Source organism: Nicotiana tomentosiformis, chromosome 1 (genome assembly GCF_000390325.3).
Source record: "Nicotiana tomentosiformis chromosome 1, ASM39032v3, whole genome shotgun sequence".
In the NCBI taxonomy this organism is placed as follows: domain Eukaryota; kingdom Viridiplantae; phylum Streptophyta; class Magnoliopsida; order Solanales; family Solanaceae; genus Nicotiana; species Nicotiana tomentosiformis.
Genome location: NC_090812.1, coordinates 32,549,305 through 32,577,183, shown reverse-complemented (window position 1 = coordinate 32,577,183; position 27,879 = coordinate 32,549,305). Strand labels below are relative to the sequence as shown.

Below are 27,879 nucleotides of genomic sequence, written 5' to 3'. Positions count from 1 at the left end.
TGGGATCTCTAACCTCTGAAGCAAGCCACCCGGTCTCTGATGCTCATACTTAACCTGCTGATAGTTGAGACACTGAGCCACAAACCCAACTATATCCTTCTTCATCCTCCTCCGCCAATAGTATTGTCTCACATCCTGGTACATCTTCGCGGCGCCCGGATGAATGGAGTGCCGCGATCTGTGAGCCTCCTCAAGAATCAACTCCCGAAGCTAATCCACATTGGGCACACATATCCGGCCCTGCATCCTCAACACGCCATCATCACCAATAGTCACATCTCTAGCATTACCTCATCGAACCCTGTCCTAGAGGATGAGCAGATGGGGGGTCATCATACTGACTCTCCCTGATACTATCATAAAGAGAAGACCTAGAGACCACACAGGCCAATACCCGACTAGGCTCCAAAATATCCAATCTGACAAGCTGGCTAGCTAAGGTCTGAACATCCAATTCCAAGGGTCTCTCTGCTGCTAAAAGATATGCTAAACTCCCTAAACTCTCCACCCAGCGACTCAAGGCATCGGCCACCACATTGGCCTTCCCTGGATGGTACAAAATGGTGATATCATAGTCCTTAAAAAGCTCCAACCACCTCCGCTGACGCAAGTTAAGATCCTTCTGTTTGAACAAATGTTGCAAACTCCGATAATCAGTGTAAATCTCACAATGGACCCCGTACAAATAGTGTCACCAAATCTTTAAGGTGTGAACAATAGCTGCTAACTCAAGGTCATGGACAGGATAGTTCTTCTCATGGGTCTTCAACTGGCGCGAAACATAAAAAATACTCTACCCTCCTACATCAGAATACACCCAATACCTATCCGCGAGGCATCACAATACACTGTGTAAGAACTAGAAGCTGATGGCAGAACTAGAACCAGAGCCATGGTCAAGGCAGTCTAGAGCTTCTGAAAGCTCTCCTCGCACTCATCTGACCACCTAAATGGGGCACCTTTTTGGGTTAATCTGGTCAAGGGCCATGCAATAGATGAAAAACCCTCCACAAAAAGACGGTAATAGCCCGCCAAACCAAGAAAGCTCCTAATATCCGTGGCTGAGGACGGTCTGGGCCAACTCTGCACCGCCTCTATCTTCTTTGGATCCACCTGAATACCCTCACTGGACACCACGTTCCCCAAGAACGCCACTGAACTGAGCCAAAACTCATACTTGGGGAACTTTGCATAAAGTTTCTCCTCCCTCAATCGCTGTAACACAATCCTCAAATACTGGGCATGCTCCTCCTGGCTATGAGAGTACACCAGGATATCATCAATGAATACAATGATGAACGAGTCCAAATAAGGCTGAAACACACTATTCATCAGATGCATGAACGTTGTTGGGGTATTGGTCAGCCCAAAAGATATCATAAGGAACTCATAATGACCATATCGGGTCCTGAAAGCTGTCTTAAGAACATCTGAGTCTCGAATCTTCAGCTGGTGATACCTAACCTCAAATCAATCTTGGAGAACACCATCGCTCCCTGAAGTTGGTCAAGCAAATCATCAATACGTGGCAAAGGATACTTGTTCTTGATTGTGACCTTGTTCAACTGTCTATAATCAATGCACATTCTCATAGTACCATCCTTCTTCTTCACAAATAGAACTAGTGCACCCCAAGGTGACACGTTAGGCCAAATAAACCCCTTATCAAGGAGTTCTTGAAGATGCTCCTTCAATTCCTTCAACTCAGTCGGTGCCATACGGTAAGGTGGAATAAAAATGGGCTGAGTGCCCGGCACCAAATCAATACCGAAATCAATATCCCTGTCGGGTGGCATGCCCGACAGGTCAACGGGAAACACATTCGGGAAATCTTGCACCACCGGAACAGAATCAATAGCAGAGGCCTCTGCACTAACATCCCTCACAAAGGCCAGATAAGATAGACAACCTTTCTCAACCATCCGTTGAGCTTTCAAATATGAAATCACTCTACTAGGAACATAGTCTATAGAGCCGCTCCACTCAATCCTCGGCAATCCTGGCATCGCCAACGTCATGGTCTTAGCATGATAATCTAGAACAGCATGACATGGAGACAACCTCCATACCTAAAATCACGTCAAAATCGACCATACAGAGCGGCAAAAGATCCACTCTAGTCTCCATACCCCCAATGGTCACCACACATGACCGATATATATGGTCGACAATAATAGTATCACCCACAGGAGTAGATACTTGAACAGATCAAACTAAAGACTCATGGGGCAGATCCAGAAAATGAGCGAAATACGAGGAAATATATGAATAAGTGGAACTAGGGTCAAATAATACAGAGGCATCTCTGTGGAAAACTAAGACAATACCTTTAATCACAGCATCCGAAGCAATGGCATATGGTCTGGAAGGAAGAGCATAGAAACGGGCATGGCCACCTCCTGATCGGCCTCCCCCTCTCAGGCGACCCCTAGCTGCCTGGGCTCTACCCCGAGCTGGCTGAGTGGGTGGTGAAGAAACTGGTGCTAATATCATAGACTGGCTTCTCTGCTGAGCCGAACCTCCCGTAAGGCAGGGACAATGCCTCCTGATGTATCCAAGCTCTCCACACTCATAACAACTCCCCGGTGCTGATGTTGGGGACTGAAGGAAGCCCCGAGTACCGGGATAACTGGCAGAAGGACCTGGCATAGGCGTACCCTGACTCTAAGTTGGGAGAGCACTGAGAGATGAGTGGCCCTGTTGATAACTGTGTGAACCATGGCCAGATGATGCATCACGGTGAACTGGGCGAGCCGTCTGAGCATGTCTGAAAAAACGACCCCTACCGTGGTGGAACTGCCCCCCAGAAGGGACCCACTAAATCCACCATGTCCACGAGGCCTCTTGGCCTCTCTCTCAACCCGCTCCTGGCTGCGAACCATCTCAATCTGACGAGCAATGTCGACAACCTCATCAAAAGTAGCATCAGACACACTCTCTCTCTCTCTGGTCATAAGTAATCGCAACTGAAAAGTGAGGCCATCTATAAACCTTATGATCCTCTCCCTGTCTGTGGGAATTAACCAGATAGCATGACGGTCCAACTCTGAGAATCGTATCTCATACTGCGTCACAGACATATCACCCTGACAAAGTTGCTCGAACTGCCTATGTAGCTCCTCTCTGTGGGACTGTGGCACGAACTTCTCCAGGAATAGACCGGAGAACTGCTGCCATGTAAAGGGTGTTGCGCCGACCGGTCTACGCCTCTCGTAATCCTCCCACCAGCTGAAGGCAGCCCCAGAGAACTGAAAAGTAGTGAACGAGACCCCACTGGCCTCTAGAATACCTGTTGTATGGAGTATCCTCTGACATCTATCCAAGAAACCCTGTGCATCATCTCCCTCTACACCACTGAATATGGAGGATGGAGTCTCCCAAACCTCTCCAATCTACGATGCTCATCCTCAGGCGTAGCAGGAACCACATAGTCCTGAGCAGATGCAACCGGTTGGGCTGGTGGTGCCCCCGGTGTCTGGAATCCCTGTACCACCTGCTCTGGTGTGCAGGCAGCGGGAGTCTGAGCACCTCCCCTGGCCTAAGAAGTGGATGTTGCAGCCGGAACAGAGACCGCCTGAGCAAGACTAGTACACGCGGTCAGAATCTGAGCTAAAGCCTCCTGAAGGCCTGGAATCACAATAGGCACAGGTGGTGCCTGAGCTGGTGCATCAACAACTGAAATCTGATCCTGATCTGGGGCAACTGGTGGATCTGCATGTATTGCCCCAGCTGTTGTGCGGACAGCATCTCTGCCCTTACCACGGCCTCTACCGCGGCCTTGGCCTCTCGCGGCCCTGGCTGGTGATACTGGTGGCTGTCCATCCTGCCCGGTAGTACGAGTCCTCACCATATGTGAGAGAATGAAACAACAAATGTTTAGTTACTAGAATCAACAGATTTGCACGATAAGAATTCAAGAATGTGAAGTTTTCTAAGGGTTCGGCAGCCTCTCAAAGATAAGTACGGACATCTCCATACCGATCTACAAGACTCTACTAAACCTGCTCATGACTCGTGAGACCTATGTAACCTAGGCTCTGATACCAACTTGTCACGACCCAAAACCTAACCCATCGTGATGGCGCCTATCGTGCTACTAGGTAAGCCGACCTTTCCAAAACACTTTCAAAATTTAACAGGAATGAATTAAGACATTTAAAATAACATGAGTTTTTCATAAAATGGGGGTAAAACCCAATTAAAACATAAGTGCGGAAAAATAGCCCGACATCGGGGTGTCACTAAGTCACGAGCATCTAACAGCCAATCTAGAAAACAGAGTCTACTACAGTCTGTGTCAAATGCCAATACAAGAGAGAAAAGATAATAAGAAAGGAAAAACAAGGACTGCGGACGCCGGCAGCTATCTCGTAAGTCTCCGATAATCAGCTCGCGCACGAACTCAACGACAGCCAGAACCGTACACACCTGGATCTACACATGAAGTGCAAGGTGTAGCATGAGTACAACCAAGTCAGCAAGTAACAGAATTAAATAAGGAACTGAGAAGCAGTGACGAGCTATAAAAATACAGTTCATTTCAAAAAATTTCAGTAAAGAGTGAACATGCTTTCAAATCCGGTGGTGTAAGTCAAATCAGTTCGAGCTCAAGTACAACAGATATGAATCTTCCAGAAATTTCACCACAACAACAGATAACAACTAAGTGCAACAATAAATAAAAGAAACTACAGCCTCTCAAGGCAGCAGTCACTCAACTCATCTCAACAGCTCATACTATCAGCTCTCAACCCTCAATACACACTCTCAATAGGTACCTGTATTTACTGGGGGTGTGCAGACTCCGGAGGGGCTCCTTTCATCCCAAGCGCTATATCGTTATGGTGTGCAGCCCGACCCAATCATATAAGTAGCCATAAGGCTCGTTGCGGCGTGCAACCCGATCTAGAATCCATAAATAGCCTTAAGGCTCGTTGCGGCGTGCAACCCGATCCATATAACCTCACATAGCTTACAGCTCGGCACTCAGGCCCTATCTCAGTCACTAATCTCTCCAGCCTCTCAGACTCACAGAATATCATCATGATCAGTCCAAACAGAGAATACAACAAGTATCAACAAAAACTGAGAGGGAAGAGAGATGTAACACACAAGTAAGACTGTGACTGAGTACAAGACAGCAACTAGCAGTCAATTCAATAACTATACGACTGATGCGGGTCCCAACAATGGTATCATATGGCCTAAGCATGGTTTCTAACATGAAAGGCAGTCAACTGCTCAAAGACAAGGAAAACCAAGTAATAACAATGGCTATTCGACTTTAAAGTCTCACGGGACGGACCAAGTCATAATCCCTCGTGGTGCACGCTCACACGCCCGTCACCTAGCATGTGTGTCACCTCCAAACACTCACATCGTATCAATTCTCGGGGTTTCATACCCTCAAAATCAGATTTAAGACTGTTACTTACCTCAAACCAAACAAATCTCTGCTTTGAAATGCCTTTGCCTCTCAAATCGGTCTCCAAATATCCCGAATCTAGACACAAGTAGAACAATACAATCAATATAGGCTGAAAGGATCAATTCCACAAGAAAAGTACTAAATTATAGCCAAAAATCCAAATTTGCCAGAACCCGGCTCCCGGGCCCACATCTCGAAATCCAAAAAAAGTCACAAAACCCGAAAGCACATTCACTCACGAGTCTAACCATATCAAATATACTCAAATCCGATAACAAAATCTCATTCAAATCATCAAAATCCCAATTCAAGAGTTCTCCCTCTTTTTCTCCAATTTCTCACCCCAAATCACAAATTAGATAATAAAATTAAAGATAAAATCATGGAATTTAACTTCCGACTACAGTCAAAATTCTAAGACTTAAGCTTCCATTTTAGGGACTAGTGTCCCAAAACACTCCGAAATCAAAGGCAAGTCACATAAGCAGAAACAGATACGGAAAAAACAGTAAATAGAGGGTTGGGGATAATACACTCAAAACGACCGGCCGGGTCATTACACTTGAATATGACCAAAATTCTTTGTGGTTCGGGTCTACTTACATACGTCGAGCGGCTCAAGCCATAGCCCGAAAGCACGGGGTATTTACATTGATGAAACTTATTCTCTTCGATTTGTTTTACGACACTTTCTTAACATTTTTTAAACTTAGCATAACCACTTATAACCTCAAGAATAATCGTGTTCTTGACTTATGTCCATTAACTTACGACAAATCAAACGTAAAAAAGTACGGGAGGTAACAAAAGGCAAGCTGGCCTGATTTCCTTGAATTATCACGCTATATAACATTTTAAAAGCATTGCATGGCACACGTTCAAAAAGTCAACTCTTCAAAAAAAAATATTCCTGGTGTTAATTGGTATTATGAATCATTAAAATATTAAAATATCGTCGGATATGGCTTCCACGACATCAATTAGCTCACTATCCCCAGCCTTCATAACATAATGTTCACGTATTCTTTTTTTTTTTTTTAAATATAAAAAGAAGTCAAGGATAATGTTGTTTTTGGGTACGTAGACTTCACATCACAAAAGACACAACGTTACACGCCTGACGCCATCACGTCGAGAATGAACATTCCATCTACCGAATGGAAAAAAAGAAAAAGAAAAAGAAAAAAAGCGCTCCATCCTTTTTCACATGTTATAATATTTTTTAAACGTTCTAATAGATTGAAAGTCTAATATCCATGTGAGACAAGAACAGAACGTTGTGAAGTGGCTAATATGAAAATTAAAGCAATCATTTCTCCAGTTAACTACAGATCGAAAAATATTAAAAAGAAATAAAGAAAGGTTAAAAAAAATATTACTTCTCTTGTTTGAGGTTTTCTAAGTTAACGTTTTAGCTTTTAACCACTAAAACTAAAACGGAAAAAAAATTAAAAAAAAAAAAAAGAATCTTTATGTTAAATACTGAGCAATTGACCTTGGAAGAAAACGTCTATATCCTTTTTCTACTAAATGGATTGAATACATTCTAATTTATAACAATTGCTTCGCTCCGCATTGCTCTATATACACATGAGAAAGAAATGAGAGGCCTATTTTTAAATTTTTAATAGATCTATTGATGCACTTTGCGAAGAAAAAGAAAAGGAAGCCTAAATTAAGCTTGGCATTTCAATTTTGGTAGCATGTTATCGATTAGCCATCTTGCCAACCATTTGTAGGATTGTTGTGTCAAATGAATTCCGTCCCAACTGATGTATTTGTACTAGGGTCGGTACAAATTTGCAGTCCTGGAGCTTCACATATTCTACTTTTGTCGTAATTATATTTTTCTCCTATTCCACAACAAGCTTTCAGTAGAGAGTTTTTGTCAAAACCTGCACATTTCAATCAAAATATATGTAATTGCATGAGATATTCTACTGGGGTGGATTTACACGTATTGTGTTGAAAGGAGTTCATGTTAGGTGTTTATCTTTATTTTCTTACCATATTTGGTTTTTCTATCTCTTGAAGGAAGGGCAATATATTTACCATAATTGGTTTTACATTTTACAAAAACGAAAATATAATTCTTCCATATTTGGATAGTCTTTTTTCTTGGAGGAAAAAATATTTTAGACTTCTATAAATTGAGGATCCTTCCTTCTCATTTAGCAGCATCCACAACGTAGTCCATAAGGGATTTGAGAGTCTTGCTTAGGGAAAAGTTTTTGTGAGACAAGTGTTATGTTGTCACTTGTGTGTGCCTCTTTGTGAGGTTGTTCTCTCGATATGTTGCACTCTCTTTTATATAGTTGATTGTTCATCTGCACCTGTGGACGTAGGTCAATTGACCGAACCACGTTAAATGTTTGTGTTTCTTTTGGTATATTTATCTTCTGTTGTCTAATTTATCGTCGTTGAAAGTTTGTTTTACTAGCTTCCGTATGACACCTAATCATTTCGATATATAGTTTAATTGACTTCCCTTTAGAAAATTATACCACGCAATATATAACTTGTTGAACCCCTTGACATAAGGGAAGTCTATAGCACATGTTTAAATCTCATGCGTCGTATTCTTACATTTTTCTAACTCTTTTGTTAGAATTGTTGGCTCTGGCAACCGCCACTGTTTTAGTTTCTTGATCACTTTGGTGTTACTTTCTCAAATGTTATTGCATTTTACGAACTTTATTTTTGGAGAGTGCAGATTGATCATTTCAATAAGGGTGCTCGGGACGAAAAATGGGTGGAAAAGGAATCAATTTATCAAAAGAAAAAAAAAGGTTATGTGGACAAATTCTTGTTAAAAGAAAATAAACTAAGGTTAAAAATAGAAAGAATGTTATTTTGAGTACTTACCAAGATTTGCGGCATTTTGTAGAAGCCAGAGATAGGCATTGTAGTAGTCACCATAAACCAATGTAATATTTGGATGTCCTTTCTTCAGCTCTTGAATGGCTTTTTGCAAATGATGATTGTAGAGAATTGCCAAGTCATTTAGATCTTTCAAGCAATGATTATCATCGTACGCAGTTGAATTATTGGTCAAAAACGTTGTTAGCAAATTTGGTATACAACCAATTGGGAAATTTCCAGGAATGACAATTCGGACAGCTCCAAACCCAATGATAGTCTGAAAGAGGTAATGAATTAATTAGCAAAATGTTTCTAATCAAAGGCAACTATAATGTCTTTCTATTAATGCTCGTGATACTGTACTAGTGGTAAAAATTAGATAACTTGTACCCGATATAGTTATAAATCAAGTTAATTTAACTCTAAAGAGAAACATCAGTCTCAAATTGAGATGAAAAATATACATATGGATCCAATAGATCTTTGTGGTCCGGCCCTTTTTCGGACCTTGCGCATAGCATAAGCTTAGTACACCGGACTGCCTTTTTAAGTGTTATAATTTATGCGAAATACATATATCATACATTTATTGATTTGCTGCAAATATTGATGAGTAGACGTAAACATTGATGCTCGTGATTATTTGTCGAAGGCAACCAAACATCTTTCGTGAGTTTCACATACTAAAAACAGAGAAAATGGAAAGCATACTTTAACAGCATTGATAATGGTCTGAACAACTTCATGGACCATAGCTCTAAGTTCCTCCATTGGTTTACCTTGCAATAAACCATAATTAAACTCATTTCCTCCTATTTCTCCAACCAGGAAAAGTGCCTTCTTTAGGTCTTCTGAGCATTCTAGCAAAGACAAAAGAAAATAAATAAGTAAAAACAAAAAACACTATTCTGTAATTAATGAATGACCAAACAATATCGTTTCCTTTTGAAAAAATTTCGAAATATAATTACCAGTAGAGCAAGTGGATTTGAAATGAGAAGACATCCAATCAAGTTGTACATTTAATGAACTATTGGTTACTGAATTAGAAATCTTCTTCTCAGCCATGATTTCACCTGGCAAAACAGTAGCTCCTGCTACTGCGAAATTTGCACCATGTGTGAAATTTCCATTCTGATCCTTGTAGGGATTTAGGAAAGGAAGACCACATTCAATGCTGTATAATAAGATAGCTTCAAATATCCATTAAAAAGTGTGACATATAGTCATTGACATTAAATAACTAAATGTAATTATTAGGTCAGCTAAGAAAAAATCATCAATAAAAATAGTGATCTTTCACTTTATTATGACTTTACTAATACAACGGGTAAAGTTCAGCGCATGAAATTAACCCCAAATTCAAGGCCAGTTAACTTTTCAAGAAAATGAAAAATCCTAGAGAATATTGAAGTTGTGTACGTACGGTACACAACTTCAAGAAATTAATAATGTCAAATTTTAGTCCTTCTTGACCTAGTCCATCTCAGTCCAAGCAACTTTTAGGCTGATCAATGATCCGCCTATTTATTGACTCATTCTATTTTGACCCGTCCAAAATCAACCCAATTCGCCCATTTGACACCCCTATGCGTACCTATGAAATCGATCATGAGCAAACCATCAGAACATCGTCCAGTTGATTTGTTCTGGAAAAAGTTTTCACCATAAGGAAGTTTTGCAAAGGGAGAAAAAGCTCCAACGAGGCTCTCTCTAATGAAGTTGCCAGTATCAGAAAGTGAGTTACCCAACTGATATATTTTCTCAAACTTGCATTTCATCAATGTTGGAACTTCAGGGATTAGCACTTGAGCATCGGTTTTCTGCAAAAATTGTAAAAGAACCAAGAAACTGACTATGGAAAGAACTCGTAAGAGATCAAGCACTCTAATGGCCAATGCCATAGCTCAAATTTTGATGAAAAATATTTAGGAGTATACTACATGCACTTTGTCAAAAACTAAATAGTAAACAAACAAAATCTATCAAGTGATATTTATGTGTGCATCTAACAAGGCAGCTACATTATATTATGTTGAGTGAAGTGTACGTATTGCTAAATTCCTGTTTCGATGACCAACTCTTTTGTTATTCGGTCCTTGTTTGCGTCTTAAGCATTTTACCGGATACTGGCTCCTCTTACCATTACCTATATCAAGTAACTCTGCTTACCGATACTTAGAAAAATATCACCGGCCATTTCTTTTCATTTTTTTCCTATTAAACTCTGAAAAAACATCATTGCGCCATTATTTACATATGCCACCCTCAATTAGTGATTCGTGTCACGATCCAGAATTCTCACCCTCGGGACCGTGATGGCGCCTAACATTTCAATTGCTAGTTATTAACTATTTTTAATAATTCAAATCAAATGCAAATCAATAAACTAAATAAACTTAAATGAAGTAGATAAATCTCATGCACGACGATATCCAGATACAAATCCCAAGACTGGTGTCACGAAACACGAGCGTCTAGAGTACTACAAATAATAGTCTGAATGAAACCATAACTGTCTAAATCGAAATAAACAACTAGAGTAATGTAGAAGGGGACTTCAGGGCTGCGAACGATGTGCACCTGTACCTCAAGTCTCCGTCAAGCACCGGATCCGAGCAATCTACTGACCGCCGCTAGGACCGACTCCAAAATCTGCACAAGAAGTGCAGAGTGTAGTAACTGACCCCATGTACTCTGTAAGTGCCGAGCCTAACCTCGACGAAGTAGTGGCGAGGTTAAGGCGGGTCACCTAAAATAACCTCTACGCAGTAGTAATAATAATAACAACGGGGAAGGAAACAGGAAATGACGGTAAAATAGTTAATTTATGATAATGAGCTCAATCCTCGCACACATAGACTCCAGAATATCTGACCTCAAAATATCATATAAAAAGGCTGAAAACTAACACAATAACACAATGAGTACAACATACACAATCCGTTGCGGTGCACAACCCGATCTCACAGTACACACGCAATCCTCCCTGATGGTAGGCTAGAAATATGAATTTTTGGCTACTTTGCACCTATTATTTGATACACTTTAATTATGTTTGAGCTAAAATATAGTCAATTTATACTCATTGCGTATTTTCTGTTGTGTAGGTTCAGATTTCGGGTCAAGACTTAGAGCTAAAAGAGAATAAAAAAAAGAATTTTGAAATCTGAGTAGAAGTTTGAGAGTTAAGTCGGAATCGAGTTCGGGTGTCAAGGACCCGGTGCACATATAAAATAATAGAAGAAAAAGCCAGAAGTGCATTAGAAGCTTAAAGATTCAACCCCTCTGAAAAGTGGCACTAACACATCATGTGTTAGGCCTTGGTAAACGATGGGATAACCCATTTTTTGGCTTCTGGCGAGAACAAGGAAGCATGTGTTCTTTTGGTTAAGCTTCAGAAAAGTTCCACTAATGCGGCTCGCAGTGCTTCGCAATGGACGACGCACTAATGTAATTTTTCGCCCAGTTAATTCTAATTCGGCTCATAGAGAGTATTTTAGTCCAGGTTCATCCATACTCGATATAAATACATTGTAAAAATACTTTTTTTATAGGATATTCGACCTAGGAGAGTTTTGGAGAGCTACCACGGCTTAAAGACACAAGATTTTATCAATTCTCTTGCCAACAATCGGTGCAAAAATGAGAGTTTGTATTGTAAAGTTGTCTTTGATATTTTCTATATTGTTAAACTTATTTGTGATGATTTTCTCCATATCTATGGAGTAGTTCTTTCCCTAGGGTTTCGATGGATATGGTATTTTAATTGATATTTGTGGATTTAACTCTAGTTTAATTGTGTGATTGCGTTTATGGAGCTTTGAATTGTTTGCAACTTTACTCGCCGGTTTATTTAATCGAAAGAGGAATATTTTAATGATTATCTTTGCATTATTTGGTTTGGTTTAATTTAGTGATTCTTCTAAGTAATCGAGAGAGCTTTATGAATTGTTGATTAAGCCAAGTTAGGAGAATATTCGAGAGACGTTTTCCTAAAGACTAGTCCATTAACGTATTTTTTTTTTTTTTATTCAATATATTTTTATTTTTATTTTTGCCTAAGGGCTAATATATAAATAAAATCCCAAAAATGGGTCCAATGCTTACAAGATGTCCAAACCAAAAACCAAAATAGAAGTTGCATGAAGCTACTAGCTATTAAAAAGGATAAAAAAGCTAAAATCTAATGAACTAACTATTACAACATGATAAGTTGAATGCTTCCTTCTCCTATTAGTGTATGTGAATCCTATTGTCATTGGCAAATACCAAGCAGCATCTATCAAGATCTCACCAGGCGCCAGGGTATATTGTCCATAGTCTAAAATGAATTCCAAACATATCCACCGCAGAGTTGAAGTCCGCATCGTCCTCCAAGTGTCGCTACTATATGATCTCCATATGCAGTGGATTGATTTTGTTCAAGTATTAATCATGTGCTCACTCATCAAGATTAATGTGTAGAAGAGGAGCCTGGCTTTAGGCAGGCTTTGCAAGGCAAAAGCCAGGCTTGAGCTGGCTTTAGGCAGGCTTTACAAGGCAAAGGCCAGGTATGCACTGGCTTTAGGCAGGCTTTGCAAGCAAAAGCCAGGCATGAGATGGCTTTAGGTAGGCTTTGCAGGCCAAAGGCCAAGCGTGAGCTGGCTTTAGGCAGGCTTTACAAGGCAAAGGCCAGGCGTGAGCTGGCTTTAGCCAGGCTTTACAAGGCAAAAGCCAGGCATGAGCTGGCTTTAGCCAGGCTTTACAAGGCAAAAGCCAGGCATGAGCTGGCTTTAGACTGGCTTTACAAGGCAAAAGCCAGGAATGATCTGGCTTTAAGAAGACTTTGCAAGGTAAAGGCCAACTTGTGCCTTTTTGTGATCTTGTAAGCTCAGATCCTTCCCTACTAGAACCTTTAATATAGACATCATTCAAAACATTGCTAAACCATCCTCATATTGAGCTTGAAAGGATGCTAATACCACTGAGAAATGATTCAACAATCTCCAAAATTACCATATGATGGGTTCAGCATCTTCCTTAGCATTTGGACATATCAGTTTGTTCAGAGTCCAACCTTGTGAAGCCATCAGTCTGGGGTTCTTCTCTTTGCTATCCTAATCCTAAGGTTAGGTGATTGAGATTTGTCTAGATTGATCAACCTCCTCCCTGCACTAGGCAGTTCAGAGAATGAATGAAACTCAGATGTACCTGCAAAAGAGAACACAATGTTAGCTATAAAATCCGCCACTGAGTTGCCTTCTCTGAACACATGTTGAAAGATCACATTGAAGTTGTCCTTCATCTCTATAATTTTCTTCACATCCTGTGCAATTACCCAAGGAGGATCCCATTCCCCTTCTATCGCCTTCTTCATTACCAATGAATCAGTCTCCAGTATGAGAGGGTGAAAATCATGCTCCACATAATATTCCAACCCTTGAAGAATAGCCTTAGTTTCAGACACCACATTAGTTGTAACTCCCAGGTCTACTGCCCTAGCATACACCACATCACCTTCATCATCCCTCACACAAAAGCATAAGGAGCTAGGTCCAGGATTGCCCTTTGAAGCTCCATCAGTATTACATTTGTACCAACTATGACAAGGAAGCTACCATGTTACTCTTGTAGTGATCAATATAGGTTTATATCCTTCAAAGTATTGAATCATGTCTGGCCATAACAATGGAATATTAGGGATCCAAGCATACCTCACCCTTCCTAGTTGATGCAATATCCTATTTATCTCATGAATCACCCTATTTGTGGACATTGAACCACCATGTTCACCTGTATTTCTTCTCTTCCACAGCTCTCAAGTGATGATAGCTGGTACTGCTTGAAATAGTGGCTTTAATTTCGGACAACACTGAGCATACCACCAATGCCTTATAATCTGCTTCAATTGAATCAATTGCATAAAAATTCCAGCAGCCCCCATGAACAAGTTCCACACCTTAGAGGCAGTAGGACTTGTGACAAATATATGCTCAATGGATTCCTCTTGGGGCTGCTAACAACACCAACACCTAGACATCACCATTTGCCCTTGCCTCCTCCACATGTCATCGGTGGCTATTTTCTGCTCCACAATCTCCAGAAGAAGAAGGATATCTTGAATGGAAAACCTTTAATCCACATTAACTTGAATTCTTGATTAGGATCTGCCCTATGCCTTAGTATTTGCCAAGCACTGCTAACACTGAACTTGCCTGAAGAAGTTTGCATCCAGTATGGCTTATCCCAATATCCCTCACTGCCTTCATAGTGCACATTTAGCCTTATATGTTCTGCAGTTTCCTCATTGAAAGTTTGATCTAGCAGCTGATCATCCCATGTTTCCCCTTGCCGCAGTTCTACCACCTCCTGAAGACCTTCATTGATTGGAAAGTCTTCAGGCAATACATGATAAAGTGCACCCAATCCAGTCCAATTTTTATGCCAAATATTAGTTGTTCCACTCTTCAATTCCCATACGATCTCATGTTCTACTTCTTCCCTAGCATTCAGCATTTGTCTCCAAACATGAGACCCTCCCCTAAAACGCACCACAGTTGGTGGCTCCTTCTTGCAATACTTATTCCACATAAAATTAGACCACAAAGATTTTGTGGTCCTAAACCTCCACCATAGTTTAGCAAACAGTGCCCTTGAGACATCATTTAAGGACCTAAAACCTATCCCCCCCCTCCTTCCTCTTTAGGAAGGCAAAGATTTTTCCATGAAGCCCAGTGTCTTCTTCTCCCTTCTTCCTTTGTGCTCCAAAAGAACCTAGCAAAAGTCTTATGTAGATGCCCCAGGATGCTGTTTGGTGGATCAAGGACTGATAACATGTGAACTGGCATACTTTGCAAGATACTAGAGATGAGTGTTGCCTTCCTCCAAATGACAGCAGTTTTCCTTTCCATGAATGCAATTTAGCCTTCACCTTCTTGATAAGCTCCTCATAATAGTCCTTCCTCCTTTTAGTGTAAAAAATAGGACACCCTAGATATGTGAAGGGGAATTTACCTCTTGCAAATCCTGTAATAGCTCCAACTGCCTGAAACAATCCATTAGCAACCTTTGAATACATGTAGTATAAACTCTTATCTTTGTTGATCATCTAACCTGATATCTTCTCATAGTTCCCCAACACTGCCATAATCTTGCTCAAAGAGGGAGGATGAGCAGATGCAAAGATTATCGTATCATCAGCATACGCCAAGTGGTTTAAAGAATCAGACCACTTAGGCATTCCAAATCCCACAAATGACTTGTCTTCAAAAAGCTTATTCAAAGACCTGGAAAGTACCTCAGCTGACAGAATGAACAATGCTGGAGATAGGGGATCCCCTTGTTTCACACCCCTTATCGATTTAAAGAACCCTGAGGACTGCCCATTCACCAATACTGAATACCAATTATTTGACACCAAGTTCCACACTATGTTGATGAAGTGTTCAGAAAATCCCATCTTCCTTAGCACATGCACTAAGTACTTCCATGAGACCCTATCATAGGCCTTAGCCATATCAAGCTTGATCACCACATTAGCTGGCTTTCCCCTTAACCTTATGTCAGTGACAATTTCTTGAGTCAATAAGATGTTCTCAAATATACATGCAAACATCTCTCGAATATTCTCCCAGCGTTGCACAACAACATACAACAACTAACTCCAACCCTCTAGATTACTCGAAGATTTTGAAACCAAATTCTTTAAATCCTCCAGCGATGGCTACTGCTGCAGCTTCAATTCAACCCATTCCACTGCGACGAGTAGTGTATTTGAATGGCCAACCAGTGGTTAAATTCACAGAGGTGGAAGTAGATAGAATGAACGTGATTGAAGGCCTCTAATATATTGTCGTTGGCAAGCTTTCATATGGTTCTCCGGAGATTCACGAGCTTCGCCGAATAATTCCAACTCAATGTGGTATCAAAGGTGAGTCTAATATCGGATTCCTTAGAGATCGTCATGTGTTAATTAGATTAACTCTAAGGCAAGATTTCCCCGATTTCACATCGAAGAGTACGTACTACATCAAAGCCAAAGATGGGTAGGAATACCAATTGCGTACTCTTATCTACGATGCAAAATTTAAGGCGGGTGAAGAAACTCCGATGGCGATGGCGTGGATTTCTTTTCCTGGACTGCTGCCTACCTTTTTTGTAAAGGAAACTCTGTTTAGTTGAGACATCATTTAGTTGTTGTAGGAGAATATTCGAGAGACGTTTTCCTAAAGACTAGTCCATTAACGTATTCTTGCATATCTTCACAGTGCTTCATATTAGTTTATTTTGTAGAGTTCATATTTAATCGAGAGAGGAATCTTTAACCTTACGTTTAACCTAATCATCAAGCGAATTCGTAAAAATCATTAGAACATTAGAAGTGAATTTAAACAAAATTAAATCTCAAATAGCTATCGTACACCTATCATGTCGCAACCCTTAATTCTCATATTGTTTACAATCCGTAAGTTCAACTCCCTTCTCTGTGATTAGGTCTAATTACTAGTAATCTTAATTTAGTAGTTAATTGTAGCAGTAATAACTCGAAATCAAGTGTTGATCATCTGGAATAGCAAATAAGCCAGAAATTACTCGAACATTATTTAAATCCAATCCATGTGGAGACGATAATTAAAATATACTATTTTTGGCTAGCGAGCATCAATTTCATGTTGTGTTTTGTGCTCGTCAAATTTTGACGCCGTTGCCGGGGATTGGCAATCAATAGTGTTCAAAAGAGTTTTTGGTGCTAATTCAGGAAGTTTTTTTATTTTTTTTTATTTTTCTTTTTTTTATTCTTCACGGGTTTCCTCTTCTGTGTGCAGGCAACAGATTGACATCTCTGTTGTATGACTCTATCTTCTTCAAAGGAATTGATTCCAAACAATTCAGAAGTGGAAAAGAGTCTACGACAGTTGAAGAAAGAGAAAGAACTCACCGAAAAAAATTTGGGGCAACTTTCAACCCTAGAACACATGGCTAAAATCGGTGAAGACGAGGTAGAATTAGCTGTAAGAGAAGCAGCACAATAAGAAGATGCACGAGTAGCAGCTAAGCCAGCCCGTACAACTGCTGATGAGACCGTTAACGATGATGGGGGTTGAAGATTCAATCTAAATCGACCCTTGATTGAAGACCAGTTCGAGAATGCGGTACCCAGACCTAGTAGAGCATTGGGTGATTATGACAGACCAGTCTACAATCAGGGACTATCCAGTGTCAGACCTCCGCTAGTAGCAGCAAATAATTTTGAGTTGAAGCAAGGCTTGCTTTAAACTATTCTGAACAATTGTATCTTTAGAGGAAAGGTGAATGGGGATCCTAACACTCACTTGATGTATTTTGAGGAAATCATGAACACATTCCAGTATAACGGAGTGTCGAAAGATGATGTATACTTAAGGGCATTCCCTTTTTCACTGAAGGATGTCGCGAAGCACTGGCTTCGTAGCTTACCAACGGGGTCGAACAGGACATTGAAAGATATGACTAGAAAGTTTCTTGACAAATACTTCTCAACTGCAAAAATAGTGAAGTTCAGAAGGGAAATTCACAACTTCTGCCAGACGGACACTGAAACAATTTTCGAGGCTTAGGAAAAATTCAAGGAGATATAATAAAGTGTCAGCATAATGGGATTGAATTGTGGATGCTACTCTAGGACTTTTGGGATAGACTGACACCTCCCCCACGATGAACTCTGAACACTGCAGTTGGAGGTCCTTTAATGAAGAAGACTGCTGAGGAGATTGTGGCAATTCTTGATGAGCTATCTGAAGATGCTAACTAGTGGCCTGCTGCGAGTAATGATAGAAGAAGATCTGTTGGGGTTCATCAAGTAGATTCAAACACCGCAGTGCGAGCCCAACTAGAAGCCATGGCCAAAGAGATAAGAAAGTTGACCTTAGCCAAAGTTCAGAGCCAACCATCACCAGTTTGTGATTTCTATGGAATGGCTCATCCAATGCATGGGTGTCAGGCTGCAGCTACATATGAAGTGGTAAATATTATGGGAAGCTTTGATAGAGGCAACTACCGGAGAGGTAATAATTTCAATCCCATGGGACAGATGCACCCAGGCTTTTCTTGGAATTCACCAAGTGGTAGCCTGAACTCATGGCAGCAAAATAATTCTAGACCTCAGGGACAAGGACTCCCTGCTGATACTGAAAGAAATACAAAAGAGACAATAAATGCAGTGTTTTGAGGAGTGGGCACGAGTTGGAGGATCTCATAGCAAAGCTAAAGGATGAGACGGTTGAAAGACAGGTGAAGATTGTGGAGGAATAAAAAATCAACAACATTTAAGAAGGTGAAGTGAGGGTAGATGAGGATTTGAAGAAGAAGGGGAAGATTAAAGCTCAGAAAAAGAAGAAAAATGATAATTCAACAAATAATGAGACTGAAGAGAGCAAATACATGTATGTTCTACCTTTCCCCCAGAAGCAACGAAAAGAGAAGTTGGACAAACAATTCGAGCGCTTTCCAGAAGTGTTCAAGCAGGTGGATATGTGAATATACCTTTCATAGAGGTGCTTTCGCAGATGCCAGTTTATGCCAAATTCATGAAGAAAATATTGTCCAAGAAGCGGAAAGTAGAAAAAACATCGATTGTCAAGATGACAAAGCATTTTAGTGCCATCTTACAAGATAAACTCCCTCAAAAATATGGAGATCCAGTGAGTTTTACTATACCTTGCTCTTTAGGAAGTACAAAATTTCAAAAATCTTTGTGTAATTCAGGTGCTTCTATTAATCTTATGCCTTTGTCTATTTTCATGAAATTGGAGGGAGAGATTTTAGATATCAGCTCGGTACCTATGTCCTTACAGCTGGCGGATCAGACAACAATCATACCAGAAGGAATAGTGGAAGATGTGCTAGTTCGGGTGGATAAATTTGTGTTCCCTGTGGACTTCATTGTGGTGAACATGGAGGAGAATAGGGAGGTTCCGCTGATTTTAGGAAGACCCTTCTTGGCTACGGGCAGAGCAATTCTAGATATTCAGGAAAGGCAGCTCATGCTCAGAGTGGGAGATGAAAGACTGATCTTCAAGATGGAAGGAGAAAGGGCGGCCTTGAAAGAGCAAATTGGAAAGAGTGAAGCTGATAAGTATGGGGTGTACCCAAAGAAGGCGGAAAAGAAGCTCTCAGCATGGATGTGTGCATTGGGTCGGGCATGCAAAGGAGATCCCGACTTCGATTGCGACCCCGGCTAGATGAATTAGGGAAGATTCCTTTACCTCTTGCTTTTTATTTGTGTGCTATGTGAACATGCCACAATTTAAAATATGGGATAGGGATATAAATATGTAAATGTGTGTTTTTTTTCATTTCTTTTGATTGATTTTTTTTTTTACTTTTCCCGACGATGGATTTCCTCGGCTGTCTTCTTGAGGGATTAAAAAAATATTTTGTTTTTCTTAAGTAGTGTAATAATTACCCCTTGGTTTTTCTTTGTGATGTGGTTCTTTTCCAAGGTTTTTGCTTGAACCGGATGTAGTTAGTTTTTTTAATTAGTAATAGAGAAGTCTTGTGTTATGGTGTTAAATAGAGATAACTTGTCTTACCTGTGTTGTGCTTTGAGAGCAATAAGTGCTTTAGTTGTGATGCCTATGCTCAATTCTTGACTCATGGATAAGTACCTTAATTTGTTTGATCTTGACTTTGCTTAACTTCTTTGACTAGAGAGTAGGGATAGATCCGACCCTGAGTGAGGATTTGTTGATATTCTGTGTATGTTAGTTGATGTCTAGAACTTGCCCCGTGTATTTGCAAAGCGAAATAGTAATCTTATTCAGTCTAGGAAGTGATATAGGCATTTCGTTGTTGAGCTAATTATATGTTTATGGCCCGCCTAATTGTTGTGTATCCTAGTCAGCCATTTGAGCCTATAATCCTACTTCTTTGGTAACCACACTGCAAGCTTGATCCATTTTGTTTGAATTGATTATCTGTTTGAACTTTTTACCTCTCTTGAGCACTTGATTTTGTTATGAGCTTGTGAAAGCTAAAGTTGAGGTATGGTCGTGTTTTTTAGGGAAACTATTGAAAAAGAAGAAAGGTGCATTGTTTGGAAAAATTATGAGAGCCACTTGTAGGGAATTGAAAGGGAAAAAAAGAGAGAGTATACTTGGAAAGAAAAAAAAATAGAACTTTGAAAAGAAAAAAAATTGATTCCTTGTTAGTGGTAGTTCTCATCTTATTTGTGCTTAAAGAAATTGGGAGCTTGATGTTGTTATATTGTGAAGGTTGGGGTTTGGTTCAACATAAGTGTGGGGTTTGAATTGTTAATATATATGTATTAAAGTGCTTAGGGATGTGTAGTCAATGTATTCAAATGTATCCGACCCATCCCGCAGCCTACATTACAACCAAAATAAAGTCCTACTTGATCCTTGACTGAATGAGCTCAATTAGTAGAGTATTACACTACGGGCAAGCCTATGGTACATTCTCTGTGGAACGTGAATGTTATTTCTGAGAGTAAGTAAATTCTTTCTATCTTGAGTTCATATTTGTTCCTGAATTTTATGGTGTGTGGAATTACTCTCTATCTTTGGTGTGAGGGCACATGATTTGCGAAGGAAAGGTAATACCTTTGACCTCTGTATTAGAGTAAGTGAGCGGGTATTTCAAAAATACGTGGTACTTTTGAGCCGAGCCTTAAGGCTAAGATGTTACGGTATGGTACTTAGTCTGCTTTAAATATTTTTGACATGATGAGTTAGGAGACTTGCGTGAAAAGTCGTTCTTATTTGAAGTGTAGTTTGTTGCTCGAGGACAAGCAATGGTCTAAGTGCGGGGTGTTGATGGTAGGCTAGAAATACGAATTTTTGGCTACTTTGCACCTATTATTTGATATACTTTTATTGTGTTTGAGCTAAAATATGATCAATTTGTACTCATTGCATGTTTTCTATTGTGTAGGTTCAGATTTCGGGTCAAGACGAATTCTTAGAGCTAAAAGAAAATTAAAAAAAGAATTTTGAAATCTGAGTAGAAGTTCGAGAGTTAAGTCGGAATCGAGTTCGGGTGTCAAGGACCCGGTGCGCATATAAAATAATAGAAGAAAAAGCCAAAAGTGCATTAGAAGCTTAAAGTTCCAACCCCTCTAAAAAGTGGCACTAACACGTCATGTGTTAGGCGTTGGCAAACGATGGGATAACCCCTTTTTTGGATTCTTACGAGAATAAGGCAGCGTGCGTTCTTTTGGTTAAGCTTCAGAAAAGCTCCACTAACGCGGCTCGCAGTGTGTCACGATGGGCGGCGCACTAATGTAATTTTTCGCCCAGTTAATTCTAACTTGACTCAGAGAGAGTATTGTAGTGCAGGTCCATCCATACTCGATATAAATACATTGTAAAAATACTTTTTTATAGGAGATTCGACCTAGGAGAGTTTTGGAGAGCTACCACAGCTTAAAGACACAAGATTTCATCAATTCTCTTGCCAACAATAGGTGCAAAAATGAAAGTTTGTATTGTAAAGTTGTGTTTGATATTTTTTATATTCTTAAACTTATTTGTGACGACTTTTCCATATCTATAGAGTAGTTCTTTCCATAGGGTTTCGACGGATATGGTATTTTGATTGATATTTGTGGATTTAACTCTAGTTTAATTGTGTGATTATATGTATGGAGCTTAGAAATGTTTGCAACTTTATTCACCGATTTATTTAATCCAAAGAAGAATATTTTGGTGATTATCTTTGCATTATTTGGTTTGGTTTAATTTAGTGATTCTTCTAAGTAATCGAGAGAGCTTTTTAAGTTTTTGATTAAACCAAGTTAGGAGAATATTCGAGAGACGTTTTGCTAAAGACTAGTCCATTAACGTATTCTTGCACATCTTTACAGTGCTTCGTATTAGTTTATTCTGTAGAGTTCAGATTTAATCGAGAGAGGAATATTTAACCTTACGTTTAAGCTAATCATCGAGTGAATTCGTAAATATCATTAGAACATTAGAAGTAAATTTAAATAGAGTTAGATCCCGAATAGCTATCGTACACCTATCCTGTTGCAACCCTTAATTCTCATATTGTTTTCAACCATTTAGTTCAACTCTCTTCTCTGTGATTAGGTCTAATTACTAGTAATCTTAATTTAGTAGTTAATTGTAGTAGTAATCACACGAAATCAAGTGTTGATCATTTTGAATAGCAAATAAGCCAGAAATTACTCGAACGTTATTTAAATCCAATCCCTGTGGAGACGATAATTAAATTATATTATCTTTGGTTAGCGAGCATCAATTTTGTATTGTGTTTTGCGCTCGTCAATCACTATCAAGAGTCATATATAAAACCCCTTGCGGCGCGCAGCCCGATCCCACCATATCAATATCAAATCCTTCCTTATTCCACCATATCATAATTTATCAATGACAAGTATTACGTACACAACTGTTGCGGCGTGTAACCCGATCCCACTATATCATCATAATCAATATCAAAATCCTCCCTTATTCCACCATATCACAATCGTTGCGGCGTGCAACCCGAATAGTATCAATAAAAGCAATCAATTCAATAGCTCAATTTACAAGAATCGACACAATTAAGGAATATGAAAGTAAAGCTATAAAGGAACCACGTGCTAATCAAAGAAATGCTACAAATAATACAAAAGCAACAAAACAAGCCAAGTATGTGACATTTAAGGTGTACAAGTAAGACAACTAAGGCAAGTAGTAATTAATCATGGAGTCATGGAAGGAACGAATATTTTGATACAAGAATAATTAATGACAAGTAATAAATTACGGCATAGAAAGCGATTAAAGCATGTAGCAGTTAAGACATGGAATGAGATAATTCATAAATTACTAGAAGGCATGTGAACAATTATTTTGACGGTGTATATACACTCGTCACCTCGCATATACACCGCTACACGTAATTCACATAACATATAGTTCAAGGATTTCTAGTTCCCTCAAATCAAGGTTAGACCCAACACTTACCTCGCTCCGCAACCAAATCAAAGCTCAATCAGGGACTTTTCTCTAAAATTCGCCTCCAAACCAATCGAATCTAACCAAAATTGGCTTAATATCAACAAGCAATGCTAAAAATCAATTACAATAGATAAAGCTAAGATCTTTATACTTTTCCCAAAAAGTCAACATGGGCCCGCCTGGTCAAAATCCGGGTCCAATGGTAGATTCCAACTACTCATGACCCCACGAGTTCATATATATGATTAGTTTCAAAATTCAAGTCCAAATCGACTGTCAAAACTCAATTTCTTACGTATTTTTCAAAAACTTAACAAAGTTTGACAAATTTTCACTTTGATTTACATGATTTTGATGTTAAAATCTAAGATAAGTTGATAGAATGTGATTAGAAATGGATTAGAATCACTCACCCAAAGTTTGTAGATAAAATTTCCTCTTCCAAATCGCCTCTTACCTATCCTAGGGTTCCAAAATATGAAAAATGAGGCTAAAAATACCGTCTCTCAGCTTTTGTCCAGGCACAGATGTCGCAAATGCGAAGAAGTTATCGCAAATGTGAACTCCCCGCGTATCTGCTGTCATCGCAATTGTGATGAATTATTCGTAAATGCGAACATGGACAGGTCGCAAAAGCGATCAAATGATCGCAAATGCGAGACCTGCACACCAGGTCACACCAGCAACTTTCAAAATCTCTAAAACGCGTCTTAAACTCACCCGAGCCCTCGGGACTCCAAGCCAAACATTCACACAAGTCTAAAACATAATACAAACTCGCTCGCGCGATCATAACACAAAAAGTATACATAGAACTACAAATCGGACATCAAAATGTATGAAATTTTTCAAAGAACTCAAGAACATGCAATTTTAAAATTGGACGTTCGAAACACGTCAAATCAACTCTGTTTTGCACCAAATTTTGCAGACAAATCATAAATAGTGAAATGAACCTATTTTAAGTTCCGGAATCGATATCCAAACCCGGTAGAAAAAAGTCAACCTACGGTCAAATTTAGAAATTATTTAAACCTTCAAATTACTAATTTTCAACAAAATACGTTAATTCAAATTAGGGACTTCCGAATTCGATTCTGGGCATATACCCAAGTCTCAAATCACGATGCGGACCCATCGGGACCGTCAAAACACAGATCCGGGTCCGTTTACACAAAATGTTGACCGTGGTCAACTCAAATGTATTTTAAGGTAAAATTTCATATTTTTCTTAAATTTTCCACATAAAAGCTTTCAGGAACAAGACACGGATTGCGTACGCAAATCGAGGAACACTAAACGGGGCTAGTCGAGGTGTCGGAACACGTAATAAAGGTTAGGACTCAAAGTGACGTATCGGGTCATCACAATTGGACACACCTGCATATACATAATATTTCACATCCATTGGCACAAAGATTTTGTCGGACCTGTGCATTTGAAATTCTATCAGTAATTTTTTTGAATACATCTGCTTTGTTACGTTAGTTAGAACCGAATGATATCGCATCCGTAAACCAAGTGAAACTTTTCAAAATGCAGTTTCACGGGAAGGAGTGCTCATACACATAGCATTAAATGGAAGTTACAACAATTTTATTGATTAAAATGACATGAATGTCAGAACTCCTATACTACACAGCAGGATTATTTTCTACAAGCACTAGAGCTCTTATTTCCAGACTTGTATCCTCGGAACCACCCGTTTTACGGTGTTAAAAGGGTGATTGAACAAGGCACCAAAAGAGTGTTGCGTCTTGCTTCAAATGACATCTAGCACTAATGATGACATGAACTACTACAATTTTACAACTACCCCGCTTGGGTAGGGAGATGATTGGCTTAAGGAATGGTATGCCCACTGGCAGAGGCGGATGCAAGGCATTAGTACCGGGTTCAACTGAACCCAGTATTTTTAGCGCGGAATATAAATTTATGTGTAAAAATTCAATAATATTGCAACATATAACAACATAAACCCATAACTTTAAAAATACAATGAGTTCAATACTAAAAACTTTACAGGTTGAACCCATAAAACTCAAATCCTAGATCCGCCTCTGCCCACTGGCCACTGTGGTAGCCCACTACTATCGCAACAGTTATATAGCAACGGTTACGCAAACGTTGCAATAAAACATCTATGGCAGCGGTTACAACCGTCACATTATCCTCTCAGACCTATTAAGATATGTAATAGAATAAACCGTTGCATTAGGGAAAGAACCGTCGCGGTAGATTAATGTGTCGTGACAGTTTCCTTAACCGCTGCAATAGATGCATCTTTGGCAACGGTTCCTAAAAAAAGGGCTACTGGGATAGTTTTGCTTTCCCTCCCTATTTTCCCTCTTTTAACTTTATGGCTCCTTTTTATTTTTTTACAGAAGTGAGACAAAGCACCTCGAAGGAAAAACAAAAAGAAAACCTAAAAGTCCTGACAAAGATACAAAGAAGAAGAAAACCTAAAGTTTGATACAAGCCGCCCTAACTGATCGAGATAGTTGTTGCCGTCAACATAAAAGATTACTTCCAAAAATGTCTTGTGGGAAACTCCAACATATCGTTTAAGAGGTGTTTTTCTCTTTATCTCTCTCTTTCTTCTACGTTGATACATTGATTTTTCTCCTTACTTCTTTGCTCTCATTCATCGACAGAGAGCTTCTTGAGGCATTTCCAGTTTGTATACTTATTCATTAATTTATTTATTTTGCAAGATAAAAGATAAATTGGGAATAAATTATTGGGGTAGTTGCTTTATATTTGTCATCTTTAATGTGCAATTGGGTTTGTTTTAGTGCTGATATTAGTGATTTTCTGTTCACTTTTATTAATACTCATAGTATACAATTAAAAGGCTTTGCCTTTGTTACTGTGAGACAAAGCCGTAATAATTGGTACCCGCAACTTGCTTTTTTATTCCTGCATACACTAAAGTGAGGTGTTGTGAATTGATTTTGTTCCTTTAAACAAGGTTTTTTGATGTGGAAGTAATCTTATTTATTTTGTTACTTTAAACACAGTTTTTTTACGTGGAAGTATTCCTTTTGAGTTTCAGCTTCGAGAGAGGCTCGGTGGAGAGTTTGCTTTTGTCACTTGGCTATATGAGATTTTTCTATGGTGGGTGATGGGTCTTCCATCATTATTTTGTAGGATGAGATTTGCTTTCGGGGGTGGGGTGAGGAGTGCATCCTCTGCTTCATTATCTTTTTGTGAGAATGAGGTAATTGTATTATAAAAGCTAGCACTAAGGAAGTGGTGCAGTATTTATAAGTGAACAAACAAAAATTCCCTTTTCAGTCTTACATGGAGTCTAAGGGGCTGAGTATTTGTTCCGCTTCATTATCACTGAAAGGTTTGCAATGTTCCAGCACCATGAGTCTGTTTCAATCTCTAATTTAAGTTGTAAGAATTTTCTAGGATAATGGAATTTGAAACAGTATTCTAGCACAATGACTTTGAATTTCCATTTTGACTTGTGTGATTTTGTCCTTCAGTTCATTCAGTTATGACTTTTACTTACAAGGTCATTGCCAAGTCTCAGTCTTATCCTATATTCTCTCCTAGGTAGACTTGGTGTCTCTCACTTTTTATCCCTTAGTACAGTCGTAGATCTTGTTGTTCGTACTGATATATTGTCTCTTTTTCGTCTTTTTGAACCGAGAATCTTTCGGAAACAGCCTCCCTGTTTCCTCGGGTAGGGGTAAGGTTTGCGTACACTCTACCCTCCCCAGACCCCACTAGTGAGATTTTACCGAGTCGTTATTATTATTGAAATGGGGTCTCAAAGCTGATGCATATTTTGCCCAAAAATTATGTGTATTTTCCCAAAATTAGTGAGGCATGTATGAAGAATACTATGTATCTGGAGAACATCTTATGCAACAAATTTTTGAGATTAAAAGTAAGAAACGGACCTCAATACTCGATTTTTATGGGCCTTGAAGACCGAAAACAGCATGACCACGGCAAGCCCGGATCCTCGCCGGACAGAAACTTTCACCTCGCCGAACTCGACCTGAACTTTGATGAAGCTCAAGGATGGTGTTTGGACTGATTTTTGAAGCTGTTTTTGAGCTGATTTCTGGGCTGTTTTCAGCTGATTTTCGCTGCATTTTTGTGGCTATTTTAGCTGGGGTTTCACATGGTTTTATAGTAGTTTAGGTGGCTTATTTTTGGTGCTATTGAAGCGGCATTTTGGACTGTTTTTGCTGCTGTTTTTGGGCTGTTCGGCAGCTATTTTGCTGCACTTTGGGGCTGATTCGATGGAGGTTTTCGGGATGATTTTGGGGCTGTCTTGGAGGTCGTTTTGGAACTGTTTCGCAGCTGGGTTTTACTGCATTTTTGGGGCTGAAAATAATGGTGTTTTGGAGGAGGATGAAGGTTTTTTTTTTTTGCTGCCTTTTAGTGGGGTTTGTGGGTGTATAAGTAATAAAAAAAAAAGAAGAAAGAAAGAAAGAGAGTTGAAAATGAACGATAGGATAAGCGACTAGTGAAGGTGGAGTGAAATGTGACACGTAAATAGTGTGGTAGGTGGGTGATGGGACAAGAAAATAGTGAAGAGAAGTAGGAAGTAATTTTATTATATTTGGTCCGTGATTAAAATAAATTCTTCAGAGTTAGTGTATATTTTCTAATGATTTCTTT

The 27,879-nt window shown here is 39.4% G+C and overlaps 1 protein-coding gene across 10 annotated transcripts in view; it reads right to left on the bottom strand.

Annotated features, from left to right (window-relative positions):
* LOC104105494 (GDSL esterase/lipase At5g03980-like) overlaps positions 1-27,648 on the bottom strand; it is a 217,027-nt gene extending 189,379 nt beyond the window's left edge. Inside the window, exons 1-7 of one of the 10 annotated variants that reach the window (XM_070180650.1) lie at positions 27,150-27,648; positions 23,242-23,311; positions 10,874-10,945; positions 9,888-10,113; positions 9,262-9,390; positions 9,002-9,150; positions 8,294-8,567 (exon numbers count right to left, since the gene is read on the bottom strand). In XM_070180650.1, coding sequence (XP_070036751.1) covers positions 8,294-8,567; positions 9,002-9,150; positions 9,262-9,390; positions 9,888-10,071 — 736 coding nt within the window. In that variant the 5' untranslated portion in view covers positions 10,072-10,113; positions 10,874-10,945; positions 23,242-23,311; positions 27,150-27,648. The other 9 variants (XM_070180668.1, XM_070180674.1, XM_070180644.1 and 6 more) reach the window with 9 other exon arrangements.
* Between the last annotated feature and the right edge of the window lie 231 nt (positions 27,649-27,879).